Consider the following 8,984-nt stretch of genomic DNA (forward strand, 5'->3'; position numbering starts at 1 on the left):
CCACAAATAGATTAAGTCACTGTCCTCATGGATCCCAGTATCCAACCTCTGCTCACGCTGCACCCCTGTGCATCTCACTCCTTCCTGAAGCTACAGATCTAGTTATAATTCAGTGAGTAATCACTAGGCCCCTAAGGGTTTTTGTTTTTCACCCTCTTGTCCTAGGTCTGCTCTATCAGGGCTGTGAGATAGCATGGACCTGGAGCCTGGAAGATCTTTAGATCATTCTCTGATCCCCTTTAGGTACACGATTTCCCTTAACCCCGACGACTCCCATTTTGCAAAGCTTGAAGTAGGAAAGAGACCAAACAAGGCCCTGCTACTGCTCTACTCTGCTGTGGTCTGGGATGAATCGCCTTGCCTTCCCCATGTTTGTCAGGTGCCGCGAATGCGGCTTACTCAGAGCAGGGGCTCGGTAAACAGGAATCTATGGTGACCCTGGGCCTCTGCCGCCCCACCCGCACTGACCGGTCCCGGCTGTGCACCGCCGCGTGCCGGATGACGTCCTTCCGGTAGACGCTGGTGTAGCTGCATTCGTCACACTTGTACGGCTTGCTGCCCACGTGATTGAACATGTGCTCCTGCGAGAGAGGCAGAAGGACGGCGCTGGGGTGCAACCTCCCTTCCTGCCCACCTGCCCAGTGCCCACAGCCTGAGAGCTGCCCCTTCCCCACTGCACTCTGGGACTCCCCCCTCCTCCAGGGCAGGGTTCCACAGAACAACTTCGCATCCAGGGCCCCGTGTGAGGGAGGAAGCACGGTACGCAGAAAGCACAGGGGCTCCGGCCATCCGTGCTCAAGGTATCTCAACATCCGCCCATGACAGCCAACTCTGCCTCTCTTTGTGCAAGCCAAGCTGCAGTTTCCTGGGTCCGACACCTTTATGACCTCATCAGGCTGTGTGAGGATAAAATCGGAGTGCCTAGCAGGCCCGGGATAAAAGATGGGCTCGGGCTACTGCAGGCCCACCTGGCACCTCCAGTTAGAAAAGGAGCCCCTCTCCTGAGACACGTTACTGCCACCTGCTGGAAGACTTTCTAACACGCTGAATTAGACTAAAGCAGCTTTGCTGCCACCTGCCAGGTGTGGCGAGGAAGAAGCAAATCTCTGAAGATGTGAGACCACCACGCAGTGCGTGCCCACCTCTGACATCCTCCAGTGAACCGTGGCCCAGACATGCCCTGCGAAGGGGCAGGAGGGTGCCCGGTCCACTCCCTCTCAGGGCCTTCTCCTGCCCAGTGTCCCTTCCTCCTCCTGCCCTGGCCCGTGCCTGCCTCCCGGCTCCCTCCGTGCACCTTGAGTGAGGACCAGCGGCGGGAGCGGTAGCTGCACTGCAGGCACTTGAAGAGCTGGGGGTCTCCGGCCTCGTGGGAGTTGACGTGGAAGCGCAGGTCCTCGTGGGACAGGAAGCGGGAGCCGCAGATGCGGCACAGGAAGGGCCTCAGGAGCGGCTTGGGCGACTTGTAATAGTACCTGTCAGGAGGGTGTTGAGGAAAGGTCTGGCTGGGTGGGGGGCCTGGCCGCCGCGGCCCCCCATCTCTGCTCCACATACTTGCGGTATTTCTTGCCCAGGAAGCGCCTGGAGGGTCGACCGCGGCGGCGGGGTGGGGCGTCAGGCTCATCCTGACAGGACAGCTCCGTGTTCTCCGCATCTGACTGGCTCACACCGGGTTCCACTGGGGGCTTGGCAGCCTTGCCCAGGGCCACCAGGCGTCCGGGGCCCGAGGAGCTGGGGGTCTCGGGGTCTTGTGGCTCTTGAGGGCTCTGTCCACTCTGGGAACTCACTAGAGGCTCTACTTCCACACCTGCCATGGACACACCAGAACAGATATGGACAGGTGTGCCAGAGGCCAGCCAAAACATGCCCCCCACACTGTCAGGCCACTGATGGGCATGCCAGGTCACGGGACTGACACACAGCCCGTGGTTAGAGGGCAGCATGGACACCCGCCCTCTGACGTGCCATTAGCGTGACTTAAACAGGACAGTGTGGAGCAGCAGCGAGAGAGCAGGGACTGCCCAGCCAGGAGACCTGCATGCAGGCTGAGTTCTGCCACCAACTTGCTGTGTGTCTTTTGGCAAAGCCACTCCCCTCCCTGAGCCTCATTTTCCTTATCTGTCAAACAGAGCCGGTAACTGCTGCTCTCGTGACCTCTCAGAAACATTCTAAGATCTGGGGAGCAAGAGCAACACTTAAACACTGGTTTTCTAGAGGGAGCCCGGGTGGCAGAAGGGCCGACGGGAGGAAGAAGACCCCACTATACACGCTCATGAAGCCTTTGCAGCCTGAACAACGCAACGTGTTACCTATACAAAAACATCAACACTATTCAATGTGTTTTAAAACTTAAAAAAGTGAAGCATGCAGTGCTGGTAACATCCTGTTTCTTGACTGGAGTACCAGGTTACTAAGATGCATTCACCTTGTGAACACTCACTGAGCCGGGCACTTAGGAGACATGTGCTTTTTTCCACACATGTATCTCAGTAAAAAAGTTATTTTAAAAAGGAGACTCAAAAACATAACACCCCTCCCACCTCCAAACAGCTACTGTGGGTCTTTTGTATCTATTTAACCCTTGAAACAAACTGAAGAGGCAGGTGCTATCACCTCCATTCATAAGGGAGTGGGAGATTTAAGAAAGAAAGTTAAAAAAAAAACAAAAACAAAAAGGAAGCGAAGCGACACGTCCCAGGTCACACGTCTGCTAGGCGGCAGAGCTGGCACTCACACCCGCAGCAGGTCTTCCGCGTCCCTGGCCCTAACGCTCTACGTTGTGCTCCTCAGACATAGCTTCAGGCCTCAGACTTGTCCTCAGTAATAATTCTTAAAACTTTCCCCTTGATGAGCAGGCCTGGTCACGCTGGTGGGTTTGAGACATGCTGCTCTGCGCAGCACACACAGTTCCCAGGCTCCAAAGAAGCAAGCAGGGATGAGGCCATCCCTGAGGCCCACCCACGTGGAAGTCTTACCATCCGGGAGGTCCGAGGTCTCCAGGCGAGGCAGCTTCCGGGGCCGGCCAGGTCTCCTGCGGGGTCTGGGTGTACTGGGAGTAGGGCGCTGGGGCCGTAGCTGCCGGCCCCGGGGCTCGTCCTCAGCCGGGTTGTAGTCACTGTCCTCTGTAGAGACAGCAGAGAAGGTGGGCATCAGTTTTGACCTTTCAGCCCTGACCCCTTGCCAGCTCCCCTGGAAAGAGGCCCACTTCCCCAACCCTGCCTACTCCTTCCTTCAAACCCATCAGTGATGCCTCCTCCAGGAAGCCCTCCTGATATTCCCCTGGCTGACTGTGAGTGTCCCTATCCAAGCCCCTGCAGTCCTTTCTCTGCACCTTTCCTAATGCCTACCACTAGCTCATACGGCACCTTTACGCAAATTAGAAAGCACCCTTTCCTCAACACATTTTACAGCCAATGTTAGAAAATACTTGTAATAAACATTCAAGTCTACAAACTCTGCAACTTTGCTACCCAATGCGGGGGCCACTAGCCATATGTGGCTATTGTGCGCCTGAAACGTTCCTAGTCTAAAATGAGACATAATTAAGTGTAAAATGCACATTGGATTTCCAAAAGTTAGTATGACGAAAATAACTCACTATTAATTTTTTATAATGATTGCATTTTGAAATATTTTATACATCATGGGTAGACAAAATAAATGATTAAACTTAATTTCACTTTTTTAATACAGCTACCAAAAATAGTACATATGAGGTCTGCATTCTATTTGTTGGGCAAACATCAATGTGACCCTTAGATATGGTGCTATTTTTCAGTGCACAGTCTATACAACTGCACACAAAGGTCCTGGTCCCCAAGCCCCAACTCGTCTTATACTGGAGGTGCTTCTAGCTGTGTCTGTGCCAGTTCTCTTCCTAGCCCTCCATGGGGGCCAGAGGGAACTCAGTATTTGCAGATGTGGGTGGGGGTGGCACGGTAGCCTACCTTCCAGGTCATCAATGGCACCAGCATCTACGATGTCATCGTCATCTTCCTCCTCTGGCCCCTCTTCCTCCTGCGTCTTGGCCGAGGTGCCCCACTTCCGCAGACGTCCCTTTTTACCACCTGCTGCTGCTGCTGGGGACAGGATGACAAGCCTGCCACATCTGACCCTTGGCACCCTAGCTCCACGTGCGCAGCCAGGCAAGCAGGCTGCTATTCACACACCTGGGCGGAAATGCCGCTCCCGCATGTGGCGCAACAGTGTGGCTTTGGTGCTGCTCCGGTACTGGCACATCTTGCACTTGAATTGCTGCACTACCACCACCTCCATCATGGCCTCCAGGCTCTGTAGGTCTGGCTCCTCAGTGCCAGAACCCAGGGGGGGCTGTGCTGGGGAGCTAGGCCCACCCTGTGCCTCTTCAGGTGGCTCCAGGCATGTGGATGTAGACGTGGGGCCATCGGCAAGAGCCTCAATGGCTGCCAGGCTGTGGGCCAGGGCAGAACTCGACATTGGCGATGCCATGGGGGCACCTGAGGGGTGGTAGTAAGGTAATCAGAGGGAAGGAAGTGGAAGGGGAGGTTGACCATGAGCTACAGCTACCCCCTCCTAGGCAAGCCCAGGGATCCTAGAACCCAATTCCCCACCAGACTAACAGTGGGGAAATTGAGGCCTAGAGCCGTGGATAACCTACCTGCCAAGATGACACGTTGAGTCTGTGGCAGAGCCTGTGGCTCTTACTCCCCGACCCACTAAATGGCTCCCTGGGTCTGGTGCCTGGGGTCTTACCATCGTCTGGTCCCTGCAGAATCAGGTACCGTGTGGTCTCGGCCCCGCTACCCTCAGCACTGGTCACGGTGATGCAGCCTAAGCAGAGATGTGGGGAGGGGATGCCCAGCTGATAATGACAGTTGTCAATGCCCACACTCATTCTGACTTACCCATGATTGTGAGCCAGCTGCATTGCCCCTCTGAGCCTCAGCTGCCCCGCTGCCCACCTCTAGTCCAGGGCAAGGGTGTTAGGAGGTCTGGTGTGAGTGACATGCTGGCCCAGGAGCCAGTTCCCAGCTGCCTGCCTTTAACCATTAAACATGGAGGGTCCCCTCTTTCCTCGCCAAACTTCTCCAAGGTCAAGGCCCTGCTCCTGCACCATTTTCTTAGGACTGGTTTTCTAGACCATCCCAGGGCTTTTCCAGGTACTACAGCCCTTACACACATCTTTAATAACAGAAGGTAGCGTGGTCAATCATGAGCACCAGCTCTGCAGTGAGACTGTCTGAGCTCATGGCCCAATGCTTGCTGATGACAGCGGGTATATTATTTTATGTCCTCTGTGCCTCGCTTAGCTTTCTCATCCAGACTGTGGGGATAATAATAAAACCTACTTTTTGGGGTTACCAAGAGGATTAAGGAGCTACTGCATGTAGAATATTTAGAACAGACCTCAGTACAAAGTTAGGAATTACTGTTTCTATATTTAGTGAGTGCTTCTCACGTCAGGCTCTGTACTGCACTGTCTCATTAAACCTTCACATCATTTACCACCAAGATACCAGGTTACTGTTCCCATGTTACAAACTCAGAGTGGTAAGGTTATTTGCCTGAGTCTGTACAGCTGGTTCTGCAGGGAAACCCCTGTGGGCAACTCTTGCTCCAGGCAGCCTGACTCACTCTGGATGAGGTCGGGCCCGATGGTGGACTCGATGATCTTGTCGATGGCTGAGCCCAGGTCCGAGGAAGAAGCCGTACAGTCGGACACCAGCATGTTGGGGTCTGGGAGCGCACTGGAGTGCACCAGGGCTGGGGGGCCACCTGTCACCCCTGCCCCTGGCCCATGGGAAACAGAAGATGAATCAGGGAGGTAGCCATGGGGCAAGGGGTCTGTGCTGGAGCTGCTCTCGGATACCTCCTCCTGCGGGACAGGAAACAGGGAGAGAGGGAGTTCAGGAGCTAGGGACGGGGCAGGGCAGGCTGCCACCCACCTGGGGCCCCTTGGCCCAAGGACATGTGAATGGAGCCACCCACACCCTCAACCCCATTGAGGACCAGTGGGAGAAGCTCTGTAGTCACGAAGCCTCCCAAGAACAAGCCCCCGGATCCCTGGCTCTGGTCACGTAAAAGGCCTCACACCCTCCACACCCTCCACAAAAGCCAGGTGGACCTGTTTTCATTGGGCTTTCGAATAAGCTAATCCCCTCTGCCTGAAATACTCCCCAGCACCACAGCATGGCTAACTCCTACCCAGCTTTCTCATTGCCCATTTAGATGGTACCTTCTGGGAAGGTGACTCTGACCCCTAATGCCAAGTTAGGACCTCTCCGTCTTCAATGCTGCAGGCGTCTGTGTCCCCCGATCTCATCATGGTTCACTCTGCAGTATAAGTCTGCCTGGTCAGACTCTACCCTCCATAAGGGCCAGGACCACATCTTTCTCATATCCTGCTGTATCCCCAGGGTCCAGCACAAGCTGGGCACATGGTAGGTCCATCTCTGCTGAATTAATGAGACCCATGGACCCCAAAGTGAGGGCTATTGTTGGGCACCCCTATAATGTGATGTACTGAAAATGATCACTGCCTTGCAGATAATGACAATGGTAACGGCTAATACTTACGAGTGCTTACCATGTGCTGAACACTGTTTTAATTGCATGTATCAGTTCATTTAATTTCCCCCCAAAATCTATTGAAGCAGGTACTTTACAGATGAGAAAAGTAAGACTACAAATTGGGTAGCTTGTCCAAGCTCACAGAGCTAAGAGGCAGCAGAGCCAGGAGGAGACTATTTTACAAAGAGTTTCCAAGAAAATGTCTGGTAGGAGCTCACAACAGAGCACCCTCAGCAACTGATATTTCTGCTCCATTTTACAGACCCAAGACTGAGGCTCAATTAAGTCTCCCAGTGAATCAGAGGTAGAGCCAAGACTTGAACCTACATCTCAAAGAGTGAGGACAATGAGTAGCACAGTAGATCTGAATCCTGGCTCTGTGCCTCAGTTTCCTTCTCTGTAACATGTTGAAAAGAACGGTTATGTGTCTTACAAGGTATGAGGCTTAAATGAGAAAATCCATGCTAGGGGCTTGGCATGATGCCTGGCTCACAGTACACCATAAACAAATATTAGTTATAAGCAAGCCTTGCAGACTGCTTCCCCTTGGCTGCCAGGCTCTGCTGCCTGCGGTCCCTGCTTCCACCCACGCCAGCCAGCACGGTCCATACCAGAGAGCTGCTGCCGCGATCCGAGCTCTGCCCCACACCAGTGTCGTCGGCCTCCGCCGGCGCCGGGGCGGCCGCGGCGTCGCTGCTGTCGGCCGACACGGCTTCAGAGGTGCCCACACCCAAGCCGCTCTCAGAGGGCTCCTCGGGCCGGCCAGGCCTAGGGGCCGCGTCGCTACTGCTCTCCACCTCGTTCTCCTCCATCCGCTCCGAGGGCCGCCCGACAGGGGGGCGCAGGGTCCGGAGCCTTCACTCTGCGAGAGAAGGCGATGGGGTCTGGAACAGGTGGGCCTCCTCTCCAGCCCCGCCGGCCCACCCAGCTGCACCCGTGTGCCCATTTCGCGGATGCAAAGACTGAGTTGTCGACAGGGCGGGGCTTCGCTCTTGCAGAGCGAAGGGAGCTTCGGGAAAACATGACCGAGAAGCCTTGCCTCCCAGTCTCGGGCCCTTCCCCCATCCCCGGGAGGGTGGTCAATGGCGGGTAATCTTGACCCTTTCCTCCTCTCCTCCATGACTCCCGCAGAGTGGTTCGCTGTAAGGGCCCCGTCGGACTCAGTGGTTCAGCCCTTCGGTCCCCCGAGTCCCCCTGGGTGCAGGGTCGGTGGTACAGCCCGCAGGCCCCCTGGGTCAGCGGCTTGCTCCCCCCTCCTCTGGTTCCCGTGCGGAGGGGGCTGACAGCTACGGTCCCGGGGCCTGGAGACTCGGGGCTGTCCCCGGCGCTGCCTGCGCTCCAGGCCCGACGCCATCTTGTGGCGGCGCCGGTTTCCGCTCAGGCAAGTGCGAGAGCGACTAAAGGGCCTGGGACCCCGGGGCCCTGTTCGGGCAGCCCCGCCGGCCCGGACCTCGCCGCCGGATATCCCCGCAGTGTTGCCCCACTTCACGGCAGGGTGCGGTGGGGCGACCTGAGTCCACCTGACGCTCACCTGACGCTTTCGTAACCGCGTTCCTCTCCGACTCCGGCATCGATGAGGTCGCCATCCTTTTTCCCTTGCTGCGGAGGGACCCATCGGCCTACCGTAGGCCGGAACTACTTCCTACGACGATCCGGAGAAAGATAGGCTTCCAGTGTACCGGAAGGTGGCCCCAAGGCCTCACAACCATAATCGAGTCCGAAGAGAATCTAGAATTTTGTATGTCGCCTAGTGTGAGAGACTGAGTCCACTAGGGGTTGGGGACTACTTTCACGGCGGAGGCATACATAGGATGATTATGTGACGTCACTGCTGGGTCCCTTCCCTGGGCCGCAGGGTTGGGCGCGGCTAAGGCTGGTCCCACTTCCTGGGGCGTGGCTCCCGGTGGCCACGCCCTTCCCGGAACAGCTCCGAAAAGCGAGCGACTGGGAAGATTTGGCTTGGCTCGGAGACGAGGAAATGTTACCGGCTTTTAACCGGTTAGTTTACATTCTCATCGAACCCAATCAAATCCTTCCCGATTAGGTTTGATGGTCGTGGGAGGAGGGGAGCATATAATCCTTTTACAGATGGGGAAACAGGCCTGGAGATGGAAATGGCTGGTCCAAAGTTACAAGTAAAGGGACTCGGGATGTAAGCCTGGATGGCTGGAGTTGGGGAAAGGGAGAGTCAGTGCTCTGCTCGTAGCTTTGTATACAAATCTGTTACATAATAAAGCTGGACGTCAAGATATTCTCCGCAGCTGTCTTCTGGTCAATATAAATAATATAGATATAGTTAAAGTGTGCAGCCTTTCAGAAAGGTATGACCTCCTGATGCCCGAAATGCCACCTTTGGCAGTATCCTCTGTTTAAACCTTTATATAATTTTGCGCAGGAGCCTGGCGCCCTGGTTTGTCTCTTAGTGTCTGTGTTGCATA

The 8,984-nt window shown here is 55.4% G+C and overlaps 1 protein-coding gene across 6 annotated transcripts in view; it reads right to left on the reverse strand.

The window, feature by feature from the left end:
- Positions 1-8,205, reverse strand: part of ZNF335 (zinc finger protein 335) — a 21,172-nt gene extending 12,967 nt beyond the window's left edge. Inside the window, exons 1-10 of one of the 6 annotated variants that reach the window (XM_015237767.3) lie at positions 8,078-8,205; positions 7,158-7,408; positions 5,611-5,851; positions 4,729-4,806; positions 4,167-4,472; positions 3,945-4,076; positions 2,973-3,119; positions 1,552-1,804; positions 1,295-1,472; positions 469-581 (exon numbers count right to left, since the gene is read on the reverse strand). In XM_015237767.3, the coding sequence (XP_015093253.1) occupies positions 469-581; positions 1,295-1,472; positions 1,552-1,804; positions 2,973-3,119; positions 3,945-4,076; positions 4,167-4,472; positions 4,729-4,806; positions 5,611-5,851; positions 7,158-7,358 (1,649 nt within the window). In that variant the 5' untranslated portion in view covers positions 7,359-7,408; positions 8,078-8,205. Of the gene's footprint in view, positions 1-468; positions 582-1,294; positions 1,473-1,551; positions 1,805-2,972; positions 3,120-3,944; positions 4,077-4,166; positions 4,473-4,728; positions 4,807-5,610; positions 5,852-6,211; positions 6,310-7,157; positions 7,815-8,077 lie in introns of those variants that run through there. The other 5 variants (XM_072944310.1, XM_072944312.1, XR_012061771.1 and 2 more) reach the window with 5 other exon arrangements.
- Between the last annotated feature and the right edge of the window lie 779 nt (positions 8,206-8,984).

This window comes from Vicugna pacos, chromosome 19 (genome assembly GCF_048564905.1).
Source record: "Vicugna pacos chromosome 19, VicPac4, whole genome shotgun sequence".
NCBI lineage: Eukaryota > Metazoa > Chordata > Mammalia > Artiodactyla > Camelidae > Vicugna > Vicugna pacos.